Here is a 21,568-nt window from a genome sequence, read left to right on the forward strand (position 1 = left end):
TCACTCTTTTTACAATTTTATATATTTTATACTACTTATAATAGTAAGTATGGGGAGGGACAGGGGGCTGTCACTCAGGTGAACCCTTAACAAAGGGGACCTTGGCAGGATGGGGGGGCCAGGCAAAGGACCCTTTGAGGCGAGGCATCTGCAGGGTTGGGGCATCCAAGATTCAAGATGGTGGCAATGACTGTACAATCATTGCACAGTTGTATGAGCCCTGTCCCCCCCCTTTTTTAAAAAAATCACCCTTTCTGCCCAGGTCAATGATCTCCTCATAACATCTGCTGTGGCTGCGGAAAGCTACAAACCTCTTCCAAGTCCAAATTTCCTCGTGGCTAGACTATCCCTACATTCCAAAAACCAGGTTTCCCATAACCAAGACGTGTTGTAATTCCTGAAAATCTACTCTCAACACTTTTGAGTGGTTGCAGCCTGTTTGAAGCACATCCAAGGTTCCAGCCCATGTGAAATCTGCCAAGTGGGCCATTAACAACTTCCACTAGCAATAACACACACACACACACACACACACACTCAGCCTTTATGTCTGCATTAAGCTTTCCTTCGTGGTGGTTTACAATAAGAAGCTAAGCGGGAAGTTCGTTCACATCAGCGGAGTAGCACACGAGAGAAGCAGACGGGGTTTTCTTGGCAGTATCTCTGGCTTCTCCTGGCTCCAAATATCCCAGCGCTTTTGTCCAGAAAAGCCCCTATTTTCACTGGGTGGCCAGTTTAGCCCCAGTTCTGCCTTGGCCAGACCCTCCTTGGAGGCCTGTCTCTCCTGGGGTGGGCACCACAGTTCCCAAAGGAGAATGGAGCCATAGTTCTGAGGAGGAGTGATGTAGAGTGACATTTGGGAATGGGGGAGGCCTCATTCCTTGGATACTTTAGGGGTAGGAATAGGAACCAGTTGTGTGTGTGTGTGTTTGTGTGTTGGGAGAGTGCTGATTTCAGACTACTTAAAGAGGATGAGTTGTGTTGCAGTAAAAAGGATAGGCAGTTTGAAGTGCACGAAAAAATCAGGTTCTGGATTAGGCTCTTGAACTAACTCAGGGATGTTGGAGGAGGGGCAAACCCCCCCCCCAACAACCACCTGATTGAATCCCCACTCCTATTTTACAAGTACCCCTCTTGGTGGTCCTTTTCGGCTGACTACCAGCTTCCAACACTCCTCCTCAATCTAAATTAGAGATGTTCAACCTTGAGAACTTTTAAGACTTGTGGACTTCAATTCCCAGAATTCTTTCAAAGACCCCGTTGATAGAACCTCTTCAAAGTTCCATTGGTCCCGAATATGTTTTTACTTACGTAAGAAAAGTTAATGAAAAGAAGACTCAATTGCTAGTGGTATTTTCCAGAGCACCACAGCAGTTGGCCATCCTTAAAATTTCCCTTTCAGGAAGAAGAAGAAGAAAAAAGTCGCCGTTATGGTTACATTGGTTGAGTTCACTCAAGGTGCCTTTCTTGGATGTCCCAAAGGTGTTTTTCCCCCGCCCAAAATATCTCTGGACTTTCTTTGTTTTGTTTTTCCTTGAAGATATTTCACTTCTCATTCAAAGAAGTTCTGAAGCTTCTTGGATGAGAAGCGAAATGTCTCCAAGGAAAAATCTAAGAAAGCACCTTTGGGACAATCATGATCTGCATGACTGGGAATCTCCATAGACACTTTCCTTGGGTCAGTCTTTTTCCTCAATTGCCCATTAGGTCAGCCCAATGGCTGTGATGGAACACCAATGCAGAGCTTGGCTAAAGTTGACCTTGGTCAACTCTTCATGACCGGCTCATGAAGAGTTGACCAAGGTCAACTTTAGCCAAGCTCTGCATTGGTGTTCCATCACAGCCATTCGCCCTTCGGTGGGTGTGGGGCGAGCACGGCCAGTCTCCTCCATCTTCAAGTGCTCTCTGTCTTCTTTTGGCTCTCCCAGGTCGGTTCTTTCTTCATGATTAACTTGTGCCTGGTTGTGATAGCAACACAGTTTTCTGAAACCAAACAGCGGGAGAACCAGCTGATGCAAGAGCAGAGAGCCCGCTACCTCTCCAACGACAGCACAATCGCCAGCTTCTCCGAGCCGGGGAGCTGTTACGAAGAGCTCCTCAAATACATCTGCCACATTTTCAGGAAAGTCAAACGGAGGTCCCTGCGCCTCTACAACAATTGGCAGAGCAAGCGGAGGAAAAAAGTCAACCCCAACAACGGCGGAGACGACGTTCAGGGCCACCAGAGTGGCAAGCGGCGCATCACGTCCATCCATCACTTGATCCACCACCACCACCACCACCATCACCACTACCACATCAGCAACGGGAGTCCCCAGGGGCCAAGGGCCAACCCAGGGATTTGTGACCTGGAGCTGGATGTCATGAAGCCGGGAAGCCAGCTGATGCTTCCTCCATCTTCACCCAGCCACCCAAGCGGTGGAGCTGCAGATACGGAGTCCATCCACAGCATCTACCACGCCGACTGCCACGTGGAAGGGAGCTCGGTGAAATGCAAGTCTTCCAGCATTGCTGCAGGTAGCAAAGCTGCCAATCACGGCAGCATGAACTACCCCACCATCTTGCCTTCTCCGGCAAACAAAGCCAGCGTCCCTCCCGCGTCCAAAGGGAAGAAAAATGAGGGCAGCGAGGCGACCTCTCCCATGCCCGTGGTCAGCAGCCCAGCCCACCTGAACGCAGATTGCTATGGGAAGCTCCACCATCTAGTGGGAGAACGTGGTAAGAAAAATGGTTTCAGTGACCTAATTCAGACTCAGTATCCAAAGCAGAGACCCGAAAAGGTTAGGGATAAAAGCCCAGTAGAAGACCTCTGCTGGTACAGTAGAAGGTCTTGTCCAGGTTCAATCTCACCACCCCAGATCCCCTCTGAATCTGGAGCTTCTACTACAAACTCCAAACATTTGAAAGCCACTAACCTCCACAGTTCCCTGAACAATATGACTTTGTCTTCCAGTACTCATGGCCTTGACACTGAGTAGACAGAGTTTAGAGTTTTAGAGTTTTATTTCATTTGTATGCCGCCCTTTTCCCTGAAGGGACTCAGGGCGGCTCACAACTCAAACAAGGGAAGGGAGATACAGACAGTTAACAACAACACAAAAACAATACATAATTAAAAAACGCAACAATCATACCATTCGAGATAGGGGCAACGATTCTTTAGCCCCAGGCCTGTCGGAACAGCCAGGTTTTAAGGGCTTTGCGGAAGGCCTGGAGGGTGGTGAGGGTCCGGATCTCCACGGGGAGTTCGTTCCAGAGGGTCGGAGCAGCCACAGAGAAGGCTCTCCTCCGGGTAGTCGCCAGTCGACACTGGCCGGTGGATGGAATTCGGAGGAGGCCTAATCTGTGGGATCTAATCGGTCTAGTGGAGGTAACAGACACCCAAAGCTCAACACACACACCCCAAAGGAGACGTTTAAAGGCTCTTCATAGGGTTTCTCCTTACTAAAGCGGTAGCCGTGCTTGTGGACATCTTTGCTTTCTGTTTGGTTAGCACTTCGGTTCCTGTTGGACCTGCCCAAAAGTTCCTAACCTTCTCCTTCCATTGCAGGCCTCCGCCGGGCCTCCAGCATTTTGTCTGGCTTGAACGTACCGTGTCCTCTGCCAGGGCCCCAAGCCAACTCCTTGAGCTGCGAGCTGCAAAACTGCCCGTTCTGCGCCAGTATCCTGGAGGATCCCGAGTTCGAGTTCAGCGATGCGGACAGCTACGAGTCAGGAGAGGAGAACAACGGGGTCTACGAATTCACCCAGGACGTAAAACACGGGGACTTGCGGGACCAGATCCAGCAACAGAGGAACAAGAAGAAGAAGAAGAAAAGGAAACCAGCCAAGGAGAGGAACAAGATAACCAAGCTCTGGAAGGCCTTCGGCAACAAGCTGAAACGGATCGTGGAGAGCAAGTACTTCAACCGTGGGATCATGATCGCCATCCTCATCAACACGCTGAGCATGGGCATTGAGTATCATGAACAGGTAAGGAGGGAGGTTGGTTGGTTGGTTGGCTTAGCTGGTCAAACGCAGGAGGGGCCATTGTCTAATCTCATACTTGAAGAACACATAGTCTTGCTTAAGAGAAGGATCCTCTTCTCTTCCTCATGATTGGGTGTGTTGTAATATAGTTCCTTGTGTAGGTGTGGGTCACCCATGGCCCAGTTCATACCAGGGCATGCAGAGCCACGCTGAACCACACAGGAGAAAACAAACTCCTAAAACTCCATAACATCCTGATAGTTCATAACATAACATCCTGAGATGTGCCCTACCAATGACGCCCAGGATTTGACCATATATAGACTGAGCAGTAGATTAAAAACAGCCTGTAAAAGTACAATTTCTAATCTGCTGCTCAGTCTATATATGGTCAAATCCTGGGCGTCATTGGTAGGGCACATCTCAGGATGTTATGTTATGAACTATCAGGATGTTATGGAGTTTTAGGAGTTTGTTTTCTCCTGTGTGGTTCAGCGTGGCTCTGCATGCCTGGTATGAACTGGGCCATGGGTGACCCACACCTACACAAGGAACTATATTACAACATGGGTGAAGACCTACAACTCTTCCAGAATAACCTTTCATAACTTCTCCTAGAAGAAAATTAATAATTTGCTTTTCGGGGGTCTGAGAAGTTCTATATTTTTTTTAAAAAACAAATTAAGGGGAAGAGAAGCCCAAACTTTTCACACTAAGGTTGGGAATGCTGTGGTATCAAATGTCTTAAAGGTGAGGACACCAGGTCCCAGATGCTGGCATCTCATGAAGGGCAGCTGGCTGGCAGGGGATGAGTCATCCCTGAAACACAGCGGGGGTCATTGTGGCCGGACAAAGCTGCCCTTCCTTTTGTCTGCAGATTTGGGAGAGACTTGGAATTCACTTGATGTGAAAGTCTTCCCCTCGTCTTCCAAGTTCTTTGTCTTTCCTGGAGGAGATGCAAAGACAAGCCCACCCATCAGGGATCTTTCTGTGAACGATAAGCAATCGCTGTCTTGAGCAACCAACCAGTTTGGGTCTTCTGAAGACCCCACGGAAGGCAAAGACAGTTGGGGGAGAGAGGACGCAAGAAGGCAATGTGTCTTCGCAAGAAGGGAAGAAGTTAAAGTGGTGAACGAGGACTGAGGAGACCGGGTTGACGTCCACCCTGATCTTCAGAAGCTGCGTGGATGATCCTGGCCCATCTCTTCTCTCACAGAATACCCTACCTCATGAGGTTAATGTGGGGCTGAAATAAGAGGGGGGAGCTCTAGGAATCCCGCACTCCCTGAAAGGCAAGTGAGACATTTCTCAAACCTCAGAATTCCTTCTAGTTGAGCTTCCCGTAAGGTTAACGATCCAGTAATTGCAGTGGTTCTTAAAGTTGCCAACTTTGGGAACCACTGCAATTAGTCACTGGCTAGGAGTCCTCGTGAGCTTTGTGGTTGATCCAGAACAGCTTCCGTTCAGCCTCCCACAACTGAAGGTCTGGTTAACACAAGACTTTTGCACAAGCTCAGAGGCGGAAAAGGGTATTGAACTCATCAGCTTTTATTTCTCCCACCTTGAGCCCCCCCTGCTTTTCTTTGGGGAGTGGGATGTGGGGTGCATTTCAAGCTGAGATGTTTGCCCTCAAGCCCTTGAGCGAAGTCTTTGGAGACCACCAGAAATGCCAGGAAGCCGATTCTTTCCTTCTTCCAGCCCACTAGCTGATTTCTCCAAAGGAAGAAACTCTCCTTCTTTTTTTGTCCCCCTTCCAAAATGATTGCGTTGTATTTTCTATTCTGTCTGGTTCCATAGGACGTCACTCACAGTTAGTTCAGAGGCCTAAATTGAATTAATGAAATGTAATGTAATCTGGTTTAATGTAATTCAGCTAATGGGAGGAAAGAGGGAGGTTGCGGAAATGGGGAATTTTACCTACCAAAGCCAGAGTTTTGAGATGCAGTCGCTCGCCTGTGAATCTCATCCTTGACGCCTTGATCCAATTGTGATTGATTGGAGCGATCAGCCAAGGACACGGTGGATCAGCCGTGGTGACAGCTCTATCAGTAGCCCAGTCCCAGGGGCGGCATGAGCGGCTGTGGGAATGCCATCGGCTGCTTCGGGTTGCAAGTTTGCTCCCTGGGTCCTTGATGCTTTGGGTGAAAGGAGGTGCCACTCCAGGAAGGGGGACCAAGAGCAGAGGGGGCTACTAACACAGATCCCAGCCTGATCAGCTCAGATTAACTGTAAAGGGATCTCAAACACCATACCAGCTTCTTTGCTCTTAATAGAAGTTCTGATGGAGGTTGAATACAGCCTATTCTTCATCAGGTCCTTAGGACTAAATATCCTCCCACCCTCCCTTTTCCTCTTTTCTCCTTCCTTCCTTCCTTCCTTCCTTCCTTCCTTCCTTCCTTCCTTCCTTCCTTCCTTCCTTCCTTCTTTCCTGTGTGGAGATCGTGCCTCCGTTTCTTTGAGGATACATGACATGCTCACAAATACTAACCACAGGTTATTGAAACGCGATACGAAACAGAAACGGATAGGTACTCTTTTTTGTGCCTGTGGCTGAATCCATGTTTTCTAAAACAGATATGATTTCCCAGGGCGGCTTATTTATTTATTTATGGCATGGAGCCTCAAGAAAATGAAGGGAAGTTTCTTCTAAGTGAAGTGACAGCCATCCTGGGTTACTTCTGGGCCTTCAGAATAGCAATAGCAATAGCAGTTCGACTTATCTACCGCTTCATAGGGCTTTCAGCCCTCTCTAAGCAGTTTACAGAGTCAGCATATATCGCCCCCAACAATCCGGGTCCTCATTTCATCCACCTCGGAAGGATGGAAGGCTGAGTCAACCTTGAGCCGGTGAGATTTGAACAGCCGAACTGCAGAACTAGCAGTCAGCTGAAGTAGCCTGCAGTGCTGCACTCTAACCACTGGGCCATCACTGGAGGCTTTGAAGAAGAGGCTAGGCAGCCACTTGTCTGAAATGGTATAGACTCTCCTGCTCGAGCCGGGGGTTGGACTGCATGACCTCCAAGGTCCCTCCCAATTCTTTGAAGTTCATCCCTCTGCAGGTTCTTCTTCATCCCCCCCTGCCCTTCATTCACAGGCAGTTGACTTTTCCAACGTTTCCGTGGCCTCTTCTCTAACTGATGGGCTGCTTGAACCAACGAAGCCTTTGTTCTGGCCCACCACCCAGCTCCTCCTCCTCCCCCTCCTCGCTGTCCCACCCGCCACCAAGCCACCCCTTGCCAGAAAGAATCTCCATAAAAGTCTCTTCCTCGGGATGAGTAACGGCTCGGCCAAAGGGATCTCGGTGGCCTCCCTGCTTGATTAAACATTTTCCAGCACCCTGGAAGTTGGGAGAGTAAACAATGGCAACCAGAGTGGCTTTTGATCTCTCTGTTGGTCGGCCAAAGTTATTGTCTCCACATGCTGCAAAGACAAGAAGTTATTTCTGAATTCCCCCAGCCCTCCCCCCTCCCCATCCTCCCTCTTCCGTCTTTTTGGAGAGCAAGGCAGCCGCCTGAGGTTTGGAATTCCTTTCCTGCAAAGGCCAAAATATTTGGATTTGGGGTTTTCTTTCTTTCCCTCTTTTTTTTAAAGGACAACTTGCAGGCCTCGTAAATCTTCATTAAATCCTCTGAATCAAACTGAGTTTTTCTCTCTGTCCATATGCTTGGACCTACTCAGAGGCCGCTCGTGAAAGTGGCGGGTTTGCATTCCCACCGGCCAAATCTCCCCAGATCCAAAGAAACTTTACAGGTTTGTCTAGCAATAGCAGTTAGCAATAGCAGTTAGACTTATCTACCGCTTCATAGGGCTTTCAGCCCTCTCTAAGCGGTTTACAGAGTCGGCATATCGCCCCCACAGTCTGGGTCCTCATTTCACCCACCTCGGAAGGATGGAAGGCTGAGTCAACCTTGAGCCGGTGAGATTAGAACCGCCGAACTGCAGATAACAGTCAGCTGAAGTGGCCTGCAGTGCTGCACTCTAACCACTGCGCCACCTCGGCTCTTGTCTGTAGATGTTCTCTTAAACCGCTATGCAGGTCAATGCAAAAATGCATTGGTGGTTTTCTGGGTAAAGACCATGAAAGAAAAGATAAGAAGACGTGGAGGCCATTGTCTCCCCCCAAAGGCTGCCATTGGGGAATTTGGGGCGATGAAGTCCACAAGTCCTAAAGTTGGTAGGATGGGACCTCCCTAATTTAGCTTCTGTTCTCCAGAAAGAGAAGCTTCAGGTAGCAGCATCTCCCGAACGTCTCTCCCGATGCTTCCTGCTCGCTCGGGGGAAGAGGCAATTGATCTAATCCAGCCTGGCATTTAAGCCACTTGAAATAAAATTGTTTTTTGTCAAGTGAGGCTGAGAAATGGGAAGAGCAGAGCAATAGCAATAGCAGTAGACTTATATACCGCTTCATAGGCCTTTCAGGCCTCTCTAAGCGGTTTACAGAGAGTCAGCATATTTCCCCCAACAATCTGGGTCCTCATTTTACCCACCTCGGAAGGATGGAAGGATGAGTCAACCCTGAGCCGCTGAGATTTGAACCGCTGAACTGCTGATCTAGCAGTAGCCTGCAGTGCTGCATTTAACCACTGCGCCACCTTGAGCTTCGGTGCCTTGCTGGGAGTCCCCAGTGGGGCTAGGAAGCCTACCTGAGGGAGGGACAGGTGTCCCCTCAGGACCTCCGTTGGTTCCTCAGCAAAGTTCAAGGGGGAGGCGTGCCTGGAGGCAGCTGGTTCAGTCCCAAAACCAACTTAGCTGGAAATCAGACCCCACATTCAAGACCAGGGCTCTCCAAACTTGGGGACTTTATGGCCTGTGGAGTCTCCATGCTGTGTGGGAGTTGAAGTCCACACGTCTTAAATCTCTGTGGAGATTCTCAGTCATCCCAGGTCACGTTTGCCAGGACTGAAGAAGTTTTTGGATGAGAAGTGAAATGTCTTCCAACCCCCCCACCTCCCCCCGAAAGACACAAGTTGCCATGTTTAAAGACAATTTCCCAGAACAAGCAGCTAGCAAGGAGCTTTGAAACTCCAAAAGTGACGTCGCCAAGGGAAGACCACCTGCCATTCTGGGTCAATGCTAGCTCAGATTATTGAATTTCTTCCCCTTTCTTTTCAGCTTTTTTTTTTTTTCAGCCTGCTCTGCGATTCCAGGTTCTGCTTAAAAGCCCTGCCTCCTTCTTTGAACCAGATCATTAATTCAGCTCCTCCTCACCCGCCCAAGAGTGGGAACCCTTTTAAAGGATTTCCAGCAATTGGAAGAGGATGGGGTGGGGGCTCACTTAATCCTACCTGAGCCTCTTCTAATCTCCTGTATTTGTATTTTTTTTTAAAGGGGGTGGGGTTCTATCCCGCACTTCCTTCCTTAATGAGGTCCATGCACTGGAAATCTAATATGGTGGCCAACAAGCAATTCATTAGTTCAACAGATTAGTGGTGGGAGAGATTGCAGAGCCTCAGGAGTTAAGTAAAAGGTTTAATCTGTGCCGTGGCCACTCGTGCAGCTGCAGAGGTTCAACGGGAGGCAAGCGAGGGCTTTGATAGCTCATAACATCTGTCCCAGGGCTCCACAAGGGAAGGGAAATCCTGCTTCGGAGTCTCATTTAGCATCCCTACTCAAAGGACACGCTTACGTCCTCATGAGAAGAAGGCAAACGGGGGGGAAGGCATTCCAGGGTGGTGCCTGCACTCTGATTTCTGCCCTAGGATCCCAGCATGGGACCCATTGCTACAGATCCATTGCCTTGAGAGGGTCACCCGATTCTCTTTGGAGCAAAGTTTTTCTCTCTTGGGTTGGTTCTGCGTTCTCTGAATACAACTTGACTCCAACAAAGGAGAAGATTTGTAGCTCAGGATTGAGAATTGGGTTCTCTTGCAAATGTTTCATGACCCAACTAGGATACGTCATCAGGGGGGAGTGGGGTTTGCTGTATCCCTGTGGCTTGATTGTCCTGTTGTTGGTCTTCAGGGTTCTTGGCTCAGGCTGTTTACTATTGGCTTTCTCTGGCAGTTCCTTGGTTAGCCTGCTGTTTATTTCTTGATGGTTGGTCTGATGTTAATCCTGAAGTTAATCTGTGCCCATCTGGATGCTGATTGCTAATGGGGAGGGGTTTGGGGGTCTTTTGGTTCCCTTTTGGACCTGTTGATTGTCTCCTTTACATGGGAGCTGAAGTCCACATGTCTAGCTTCCCAAGACTGGGAAAACTTGACTTACTCTAGCGCTGGTTTTGCATGCTCATCCCTCGTGCAATTTACTTCTTCTGGCATTTCTGTCAAAAGACTAGCTATCCTGTTGCGTCTCCTCCAAACAGATCAGCACTCATGGAGTTCCTTCTCCTACGTTGCTTGTCCCAGGCCAATTGTGGTGAATTGTCCCCTTAATCCCTCCCCTTTTGTCTATAAGGAGAAAAAGGCCCAAGGCTGCAATTCCATGAAGTTGAGTCTTTGGAAGGATCTCTTGCAGGCTTGGAATCCGATGTCAGAGTTCCAAATATCATCCAAAAGTGAATCAGAGTCCTAGGCAAAGCATTCCTCAAAGGTCCAATTGATGAAGAGAGACATGTTGGCACATCTGGGAAATCCCAAATCTGACAGCTTCCCGGTTTTCCCCACCCAGTTGAAAGTTCAGGATCCTGCCCCCCCACACCTACCAGTCCATCCCATGGTCCAATCTCCCATTGCCACGTTGGCAGCTTCCACCCATACAGTTCCGGCCAGGTGCAGAGACAAAGGATGACCTTAGCTTTCTCAAGAAGAATGTTATTATGGCTATATATCACCCAGCTCCATATAATCCCACAATAGAAAATAGACAGTAGAAAGTGTGGCAGGCCTGAAGTCCAAAAGGAAAGATGGCTTGCAGGCGTGACACCCGACCCAACGCACCATACAATCATCTAGGCTTGTTCTCAATGCAAGAATGACTGGCTGGTGTAAAAGATGAGGCTGCCATCCTATGTGCAGAAAGGTTAGGATAGAGATGACACCTTTCCTTGTAAAACAAGGCCACTTCCTTGCAGACCCCCCCCTCCTCCAAAGCCCACAACGAGCCCTTCTCCACTTCTGTTTAATCCAGGATTGTCTTTCTTGTCATCCTGACAGCTACATGACATCTCACACTGAGCCCTTATATTTCCTCTCTCCCGTCGGGCATTGCCTGTTAGAATTCCCACACCCCTCCGTTCTTGGCCAATCTGGTTCCTTCAGCTTCTCCGCATGCTGCTTTGCGGATGATGAACACAGAGAGGGCATTTGTGTGTGTCCGTCCGTCCCCCACAAAAAATAAATTCCCTTTCCTGCTCGGGGTCCCTGAGCAGGAGAAGATGGAACAGGCTCCCATCATTTTAGGAAATTAGCCAAGAGATGTGGAGATTAGTCAGATTATGCTGGGAACATAACCATGAGTGTTCCAATCTCCATCACATCCAACTTCTGCACAAAAAAGGGATTTCTTTTTCTAAGACATTTCCCTACGGAGTTTGGGATTTTTTTCATACATTATTACATTATTGGTATGGACCTTTTGGTATCGACACCACATTGCAAATTTAGTTGCAAAGGTGCCTCACATTTCAGCTGGGGCTCAACCAGGGCAGAGCAAAGTAGACAGGGGGAGGTTTGCAGGAAGTTGCAAAAAAAAAAAATGGTCCCCCCCCTCCCGGGTGCTCTTTTTCTTCCATGAATTCACAAGGAAGCCGCTTTCTCTGCCTTTCCACACTCCTTGTCTTCTATCGCAAGGGAAGAGATCTTGAAAGTCCTTGCGGGGGGGATCTGGTGAGCTTCCTCAATTAGTTCGAGTTGTTGTCAACAGTCCGGTTGAGTGGATTAGATCACTTTCAACACAACATTTACAAGAGTTGCTTGGAAACCAAGGACAAGATAGAGGCGGAATGCTCTTCCCAGCCGGTCTTTCTCTGTTGACTCCTTGTGGCTATTCGCGTCCCTTGCTGCAATTCATATTTCATGCATTCCGGCTGAAAAACTCTTCTATGAATAAATAAACTGGCCTGAAAGGCTGTGGCAAGGCGAGATTGTGTCTTGGGTTGAGAAAGGGAGTTTAAAACGTGTGTTTGTTTGTGTGTGTGTGTGTGTGTGTGTGTGTGTGTGTGTATGTGTGTGTGTATGTGTGTGTGTATGCATGTGTGTATCTCTATGACTATATTGATCTCTATCCATATCTATCTATCTATCTATCTATCTATCTATCTATCTATCATCTATATCTATCTATCTATCTATCTATCATCTATATCTATCTATCTATCTATCTATCATCTATATCTATCTATCTATCTATCTATCTATCTATCTATCATCTATATCTATCTATCTATCATCTATATCTATCTATCATCTATATCTATCTATCTATCTATCTATCTATCATCTATATCTATCTATCTATCTATCATCTATATCTATCTATCTATCTATCTATCTATCATCTATATCTATCTATCTATCTATCTATCATCTATATCTATCTATCTATCTATCTATCATCTATATCTATCTATCTATCTATCTATCTATCATCTATATCTATCTATCTATCATCTATATCTATCTATCATCTATATCTATCTATCTATCTATCTATCATCTATATCTATCTATCTATCTATCATCTATATCTATCTTTCTATCTATCTATCTATCATCTATATCTATCTATCTATCATCTATCTATCTATCTATCTATCTATCTATCTATCTATCTATCTATCTATCTATCTATCTATCTATCTATCTATCTATATCTACCTACCTACCTACCTACCTTCCTACCTACCTATCCCTCTATCTATATAGATGAGATAGATGGATGGATGGATGGATGGATGGATGGATGGATGGATGGATGGATGGATGGATATGATAAACACTAAAACCTTCCTTCTGGATTGCTAATATTTGCAACTCCCTAGATGTGTATTTTAGACAATTCTTCTCCTATCATGATCCTAACTTATTTGATACTACAATTCTTACTTTTCCACATTTTGCATCCCGTCACCCTCTTTTCCATTGTGATAACAATCCCCCGTGGTGGTCACAGGCTCACAAAAATAACTCAGCTTGACAATCATGATGGAGCAAGATGAAATTGCCGTTGCCAAATATTGGGCTCTTCTTCATCTGCAACTAGAAGTTAGAGAACAATAGCTAACGGAAATATTTTGGCCCCCATTCTGACTGGAATTGCCTCGATTTAGCAATAGCAATATAGCAATAGCAGTTAGACTTATCTACCGCTTCATAGGGCTTTCAGCCCTCTCTAAGCGGTTTACAGAGTCAGCATATCGCCCCCACAGTCTGGGTCCTCATTTCAGCCACCTCGGAAGGATGGAAGGCTGAGTCAACCTTGAGCCAGTGAGATTTGAACCGCTGAACTGCAGATAACAGTCAGCTGAAGTGGCCTGCAGTACAGCACTCTAACCACTGCGCCACCTTGGCTCTTTCTCTCTCTTGGCCAGCCGGATGAGCTAACCAATGCCCTGGAGATCAGCAACATTGTCTTCACAAGCATGTTCGCTCTGGAGATGCTCCTCAAGCTCTTGGCTTTCGGCATCTGGGGTTACATCAAGAACCCCTACAACATTTTTGACGGCATCATTGTTGTCATCAGGTAAGTTGGCTTCTAATGTTCCCTCTACTTAAAACTGGGGCAAGGCGGGGGGAGAGAGAGAGGGGGGGGGAGAGAGGATTGAAATTGCCTGCCAGCTGAATTTCCTTGCCTGCTTATCTTTTTCACCACTGCAGCAAATCTTGGGGAAGTAATATTCCACTTCTGGTGTTCCCTGGGGTCACCTCCCCGAATTGTCTTCGGGGAAGATGTGCTGACTTAGCTGTGTCTGCAGAGGAGCTGGGAGGGGAGGGGAGAGAACCCCCAGAGAACGTGGCCCTTCTGTCTCCGTCTTTTGACCACCGTCACGTGCCCAAATCCCCAATGGAAAACACCTTTGCTGGGCCCGACTTCATTACCTGCCATATAGGCCAAAAAAAGAGCAACGGTGGCCCCAGGCCATCTCTGGGGGCCAGGGACCATTAGGAAGCTGACAGTCGCTCAGGAGCTGGACAGCCCAAGTTGCCTGAATCTCTTTCTCCACCCTGCAGTGTCTGGGAGATCATTGGCCAGGCCGACGGGGGTCTTTCGGTCCTGAGGACCTTCCGGCTCCTGCGGGTTCTCAAGCTGGTGCGGTTCATGCCGGCTCTCCGCCGGCAGTTGGTGGTTCTCATGAAGACCATGGACAACGTGGCCACCTTCTGTATGCTGCTCATGCTCTTCATCTTCATCTTCAGGTAGGAGGCGTCGCTGGGCCCGTCGCCTGTCTCGCCTACTCTTAGCCGGCTCTTCTGCTCCTCTCGGTGCTGCACCTGTTAGAGCAACAAGGATCCCATTTGCGGGAATAAAAATGGCCTCTCCACGCAGTGACAGGCTGGCATTCTGCAGATCGATGTCCCCCGGGCCGCCTCGTTCCTTCTGCACGCTGCCACCCGGGAGACACACAAAGGACGCAAAGTGCCAAGCACGACACAACAGGGCCTCCCCCTTTGTTTGTGATAGTTGGCAAACAATAGAGAGACGCCTGGGTCGGAGGCCACGGACGGCTCCCCTCCAAGTAGAACAAGAGTCTTCCTGGGGGAAGGAGGGAGGGAAGCAAGGAGGGAAGGAAGGAGGGAAGGAAGGAAGGAGAGAAGGAGAGAAGAAAGGAGGGAAGGAAGGAGGGAAGGAAGGAGGGAAAGAAGGAGGGAATGTAGGAGAGAAGGAAGGGGGAAGGAAGGAGGAAAGGAAGGGGAAAAGGAAGGAGAGAAGGAGAAAAGAAAGGAGGGAAGGAAGGAGGGAAGGAGAGAAGGAGGGAGGGAAGGAAGGGGAGTAGGAGAGAAGAAACGAGGGAAGGAAAGAGGGAGGGAGGGAAGAAGAAGTAGGACCGTTGTAAGATAAGATGGATCTATGGGATGGTAAGAAAGCAATCTTCAAGTATATTGTCAACTGTAGGGAAAAATTGTTATAAATACATATTATTAATAACAGTTATGAGATCATATAATTGTGAATGTATATATGAAATTGATAAAATAAAATAAATTATTAAAAAAAGAGTCTTCCTGGGTTGACGTGGACCCCATGAAAAGCTCAAGAAGAGGAACTGTGTGCTTCCCCCCATCTCAGAAATGTACATCAAGTACAATATTCTTCAAAGGGGAGGCAGAGTTTTGCAATCTGTGAAACATTTATAGAGAAAGTCAAATAAGATTCGGGTAGATAAAGAGGTTGCATTTCTCCAATTTGGTGCTTTTGGGGTCTGGGGGAGGCCCAGATCTCCCCTGCTCAGTCAGCAGGGTCTTCCATCGTGCTGTCAGGAAGTTCTGGGGATTTTGTTCCTCCTGGGTGCTGGTGGGATCCAGGTTGGAGAAGACAACACGATTTCATTCATGTTTCCAGGTCAACAATCTGGAAAAGGAACAAAGACCTGAGTTATGTCATTATTACAAATTTTTGATTAAGGTTTTACAAAGGAAAGGAGCAAAAGTGCAGAAAGAAAGAAGGAAAAGGAAAAATTAGAAAGAACAGGTTTGTAATTTCCTTTGCAGAAAAATACAATGGCAAAACTATCTCCTTTGATTACAAAAAAGCTCACTTTTTTCTATTATCCGACCTGAGTTATTTCAGTCCAAGATGAAACAGGAGCCAGAACCTTTTCAAATACCCTGCTCAAATCAGCTGTTTGCTTTTTCAACCATCTTCTCTTCTTTCCTTCCTTTTTCTTTCTTTCTTTCTTTCTCTCTCTCTCTCCCTCCCTCCATCTCTCTCTCTCTTTTTTTTTTCCCCTTCCCCTTCTCCTTCACAGCATCCTAGGTATGCATCTTTTTGGGTGCAAATTTGGCTTAAGGACAGAGACAGGGGACACCATGCCAGACCGAAAGAACTTCGATTCACTGCTGTGGGCAATTGTCACCGTGTTTCAGGTAAGGCCCTTCAGGTGCCTGTTTTGTAGGGGGCGGGGCCTGTGTGTAAAACATCCCCAACCTTTCCAGCTGATCCTTCAAAAGGGCTTCATGAAGCTTCCCTGTTTAAAGGCTGAATATTGAGCCTCCCCAAAGATATCAACATGGGTTTTTTTTCCTCAATCATCGGACAGGCGATTGATCCAACCCCACTTGGAAATAATCCCAGAAACTTTAAGATGCGCCTTTCGCAGCCTTTTATCTCCAAACCTCCAATATGTAGGTCAGCATTACAAACGACAAGCTGGCAGGGGAATTCTGGGAGTTGAGGTCCACCCGTCTTAAGGAAGGTGGGCAAGTTTTAAAAACACGGCTTTAGAAGATTAGAATCAGTTGAAAATTCTCTGGGGAGAAAGGAGAGGAATAGGAGAAAGGGAAAGGCAGAGGAAGAATGGGAGGGAATGTAAGAGTAGGAAAGAGGGGAGGAATGGGAAGAAGAGGGGAAGGGTAAAGGGGAGGAAGGGGAAGGAGAGAAGGGAAAGGAGAGGAGGAAGGAAGGAAGGAAGGAAGGAGAGAAGAAAGAGAAGAAAGGGGGTAGGAAGGAGGGAGGGAAGGAGGGAGGGAAGGAGGGAGGGAAGCAAGGAGGGAAGGAAGGAGGGAAGGAAGGAGAGAAGGAGAGAAGAAAGGAGGGAAGGAAGGAGGGAATGTAGGAGAGAAGGAAGGGGGGAAGGAAGGAGGAAAGGAAGGGAGAAAGGAAGGAGAGAAGGAAAGAAGAAAGGAGGGAAGGAAGGAGGGAAGGAAGGAGAGTAGGAGAGAAGAAACGAGGGAAGGAAAGAGGGAGGGAGGGAAGAAGAAGTAGGACCGTTGTAAGATAAGATGGGTTTATGGGATGTTAAAAAAGCAATCTTCAAGTATATTGTCAACTGTAGGGAAAAAATTGTTATAAATACATATTATTAATAACAGTTATGAGATCATATAATTGTGAATGTATATATGAAATTGATAAAATAAAAATTTAAAAAAATAATAATAATAAAAAAGAAAATTCTCTGGAAGATAGGAAAGTGCTGAGTCTCTCTCTCCCCCCTTCAAGCCCCCCCTCCCTCCCAGTCTAGATAAACAACCACCAAGGATTAAATAATTGACTGCTGGGAGAATCTGACAGCAGCTTCGTGTCATTTATGCTGCCACCCTGTCCATCTAATAGAGCGGCTGGCATTGTTTTCCTAGCAAAGTCTCTCGCAGCTAACTAAATTAGGTGCAAAAAAGACCAAAGCTAAACTTGATGCTTCTTGTCAAGGTCACTGGAGGCTGCATTATCAAGTCCGGAGGGTGGGTGGGGGGCTGCTGGGTGAAAGTGAGGCTCACTTCCGGCTCCATGATGAAAAGGAGCTTATCTGGTTAAGGTTAGATTTCAGATTCAGATTTCAGATTTAGTTTATTTGTATGCTGCCCTTCTCCGGGAGGGACTCAGGGCGGCGAACAACTCAAAAGGGGAGAGGGAACATAGAACGCAATACACATGATTAAAATAAACAAGAATCATACAGCCATACAAGTCGAGCGGGGAGGGGAACTCATCAACCCCAGGCTTGCCAGCACAGCCAGGTTTTGATGGCTTTCCGGAAGGCCTGGAGAGAGGTGAGGGTCCGAATCTCCGCGGGGAGTTCGTTACAAAGGGCCGGAGCTGCCACAGAGAAGGCCCTCCCCCGGGTGGTAGCCAGGTGGCGTTGGCTGGTGGACGGAACCCGGAGGAGGCCGACCCTGTGTGATCTAACGGGTCTTTGGGAGGTAATTGGCAGCAGGCGGTCTCTCAAGTACCCAGGTCCAATACCATGAAGGGCTTTATAAGTGACGACTAGCACCTTAGACTAATCTTGGGGGTGGGGGGAGAGGAAGGCTTATGCTTTCTAGAGCTGAGTTCCTGGATTATTCTCGGTCGCCTTCCATACCTGCCGACAGGAGGAAGCGCGACCTTTAAGCAAGACTGATCTAATTAGCACCATTGTTAACAATAAGCAAACCCTTGCTATTTTGAATGCAGACAAAGAGCATTTTGCTCCCGCAAAAAGTTTCTTTATCTCCCGTCCTAATGCCAAGCCCTCGTTTGCATTTATGATCAATGGCTCACCATTTCGGCAAACGTTGTGAGTCAGCAGGAAAAAGAAATGCTGGAAAGGAGAGAGAGAAAAATGGCTCCCCGTGTTGTATCTGATGGACTTTTTACCTACGGCGCTTCCACACAAAATGGGAGTCTCTGACGCAGTGTTTCCCAACCTTGGCTACTTGAAGATGTTTGGACTTCAACTCCCAGAATTCCCCAACCAGCATTCGCTGGCTGGGGAATTCTGGGAGTTGAAGTCCAAACATCTTCAAGTAGCCAAGGTTGGGAAACACTGCTCTGACGTTAGTTCTGGGAAGGATGGGTGGCAATCAGGTTTGGTCCCCGTTTGGTCAAGAAGAGGTTCATCTCGGCAACCAGCCCACAGATGAGCTTCCAATAAGTGGGGAGAGTCTGGGAAGGGGAGGAACCTGTGGCAATTAGATCCTTGGTGTCTCACTTCAATCTCGGCTGGTGGAATGGCAAGAGATGTTCCTGGGAGGGCAGGAATCTTGTCAGGAAAGCTTTGATGGGCCTTCATTCCCAGGAGGAAGCTGCTAACTAGACGGGTCTGATCTTGTACATTTTCTGGGCATGCACAAAAAAAGAGACTCCACTCAACAATGATTCAAACAAGGAGCTTTGTTGTTGCTTCATACCAGCAAACACTGTGGTGGGGCTATGCAGGAAGAAGATCCAGCCCCACAGAAATTGTGAATGTTGCGTCTTTTTTAAAGTGTTGTCTTTGTCTATTTATCCCCCTTCCCTTGTCTGTTGTGAGCCGCCCGGAGTCCTCCGGGAGTGGGCGGCATACAAGACAAATAAAATGAAATGAAATGAAAAAGATGCTATAGCAAAAGCATGGATGAAACCAGAAGAGAGAGAAGTGGGTTCAGATGTTCTTCCTGTCCCAACTGCTTCTTTCAGATCCTGACCCAGGAAGACTGGAACGTGGTCCTCTACAATGGAATGGCCTCCACTTCCTCCTGGGCTGCTCTCTACTTTGTGGCTCTGATGACCTTTGGCAATTATGTCCTCTTCAACCTCTTGGTGGCCATCCTGGTAGAAGGTTTCCAAGCCGAGGTAAGGGAGCCGCGAAGGGCTGGTTGGGGTTTTCTTATTGAGTGCCTCCACAGACCTTAATGGTGTCGGGGACACGTTGAGTTGCAACTCCTTCTCTATGAACGGTGTGATTGCATCATCATAACACCTTCTATTCCGGACATTCATTCCAGTGGCCCAGATGTAAATCCCAATTATCTTAACATATTCAGCAGGGATAACAAGCCATGATTGAACTTTCTGGCCTGGGGGGTTAGATGGTTGTTAGTTGGGCTTATCTCAGCAGTTGATTAAACAAAGTTATTTTTCAAAATGGGCCTGCAAATAACTGGCTTCCCACCCTGGTGCCTTCTAAATAAGGTGACTACAAATGCAAAAATGTCTAGGGAGGATGAGATATTTCAAAATATTTTCATCAAAACTCAAGGACAGCTGTGGTATTCATTGTCAGTAATCCAGGAAGACCATTTTTCACTATAGGAAAGTAAAAGACCGATTAGATCTCACAGGTTAGGTCTCCTCCGGATTCCATCTGCCAGCCAATGTCGGCTGGCGACTCCCCGGGGGGGGGCCTTCTCTGTTGCAGCTCCAGCCCTCTGGAATGACCTCCCCGTGGAGATCCGCACCCTTACTACCCTCCCGGCTTTCCGCAAAGCCACCAAGTCCTGGCTGCTCCAGCAGGCCGGGGGGCTTGTGAAACATCCAGCCCCACAGAAATTGTGAATGTTGCGTTTTTAAAGTGTTCTCTTTGTCTATTTATCCCCCTTCCCTTGTCTATTGTGAGCCGCCCGGAGTCCTTCAGGAGCGGGCGGCATACAAGACAAATAAACTAAACTAAACTAAACTAAACTAAAAGTCACAACATCAAGAAGACCACTTGGATATGAATGTCCAACTGGACTTCCTGGAAGAACTCCGTATGGACATGTCCTTCAGGAAGCTCTGTCCTGTTTGTCAGAGCTACTAAGCTTTCCCTCCTTCTGACATCTCCCCCAAGATAAATTCATAGCAGTGTTTGGGTTTTCAGCAAGAGTTATGTCCCCATTTCCATCTCAGAAACATAACCCATCCCCTCACATGTCGTCAAGGAACTTTTATGAAGTCATTAGTGTATGGAAATGAACTTGGAGCCTTACCTGCAGCCAGCCTGCTTGAGCGAAGAATGATGACTCAGAAAGGGGCTTTAATCACAGGCAGGAGAGGGGAATGTTACTGTTTTCCCAGCTCAGTAAAAAAACCAAGTGGCCATTTAGCATCTCCGAATGCCCAACTGCCTTTCTCAGCAGGATGAGAAATTGCTTTGCTCCTCAAGGAGCGTCAGAGGAATGAACAGGTGGAATTATGCCCTCCTCCTGAATTTCCACTTTCCTCCATGCATTACTGATATAACCTCTGAGTAGTTTAAACTTCACTTCAACCACACAAAAAATGGGGGGATGGTGAAACAAGGTGGCCATCGGATTGAAAAAAACACGGAAGCAGAGCAGGAGATTCAGTTTGAGAAGGAAGGGAGCAGGAAGTCCCACTTGGAGCACAGCTGGTGGTAGGAGAAGACTCGGTTGGTCAGGAAGTCCATTCCTTCCTGTCCAGAACTCATAAATGCCCACTTGCCTACGATGAATAAAATCTCCAAAAGTTGAACCTGCAGACGACAGATATGATTTTTTTGTAGGATCAAAGTCAACAGAGGTCTAACGTTAGAGAGCCATCACGGGTTCCCCCAGCTTCTATTGTATATTTCAGTGTTTCTCAACCTTGGCAACTTGAAGATGTCCGGACTTCAACTCCCAGAATTCCCCAGCCAGCATTCGCTGGCTGGGGAATTCTGGGAGTTGAAGTCCAGACATCTTCAAGTTGCCAAGGTTGAGAAACACTGGTATATTTAGTCTTATTCTGTTCTTCCTCTAATGGCGAAGATCTGAGTCGCCCTAATAATCCCCCTCCCCTCCTTAACCTGCTTTGGTCCAGTTGCCCTCCCGCTGGCAATGATGGCCTTCACATCCTAAGCCCACCTATCAGATTTTCCAAGATCTTCCTTTGGAATCCCTCCACGAGAAATGATTTTTGCTGGGGCAAAATTCCTGCATCTTAACTCGGGCTGATTGGATTAAAAATGGCAGCAGCCGCAGCAGCAGAGGTGGCCAAAGGCTCCATTAAATTTAGTTCCCGCCACTGGCAAACCGACTGCAAGTGCGGTAACAAGATTATTCCTCCCTGCTCTTTCCCACCGAGAGCAGCTCCCTCCATGGTGGCACTTGTGTCTTCATTTCATCCTCTGCTACCCATCAGCCTTTGGCCAATTTGGCTGAGAATTCAGCCTCTGGTTGGCTCCCGTCTGGGGAGGCCGGCTGACAATTTTATTACTGTCTGAGCCTTTCCCAGATTGTTCTGAGTTATGGAGCTTTTGCTAGCTATTGATTTCCTGCTCCCTGGAATCGGCTCTGGCAGCTTCTTCACCTTCTTCAGCCACTCGAAATCTGCTCTTTTCATC

General features: G+C 47.5%; 1 protein-coding gene across 1 annotated transcript in view; it reads left to right on the forward strand.

Moving 5' to 3' along the window:
* The first annotated feature begins 6 nt into the window (after nt 1-6).
* Nucleotides 7-21,568, forward strand: part of CACNA1H (calcium voltage-gated channel subunit alpha1 H) — a 52,713-nt gene continuing 31,151 nt past the window's right edge. Inside the window, exons 1-7 of the mRNA XM_087729341.1 lie at nt 7-43; nt 1,929-2,718; nt 3,551-3,972; nt 13,439-13,590; nt 14,079-14,264; nt 15,815-15,932; nt 18,943-19,098. Coding sequence (XP_087585467.1) covers nt 1,944-2,718; nt 3,551-3,972; nt 13,439-13,590; nt 14,079-14,264; nt 15,815-15,932; nt 18,943-19,098 — 1,809 coding nt within the window. The 5' untranslated portion in view covers nt 7-43; nt 1,929-1,943. The remainder of the gene's footprint in view (nt 44-1,928; nt 2,719-3,550; nt 3,973-13,438; nt 13,591-14,078; nt 14,265-15,814; nt 15,933-18,942; nt 19,099-21,568) is intronic.

Source organism: Thamnophis sirtalis, unplaced genomic scaffold (assembly GCF_051295495.1).
Source record: "Thamnophis sirtalis isolate CommonGarterSnake01/CBP01778 unplaced genomic scaffold, rThaSir2_p1.2 scaffold_14, whole genome shotgun sequence".
NCBI classification, from domain to species: Eukaryota; Metazoa; Chordata; class Lepidosauria; order Squamata; family Natricidae; genus Thamnophis; species Thamnophis sirtalis.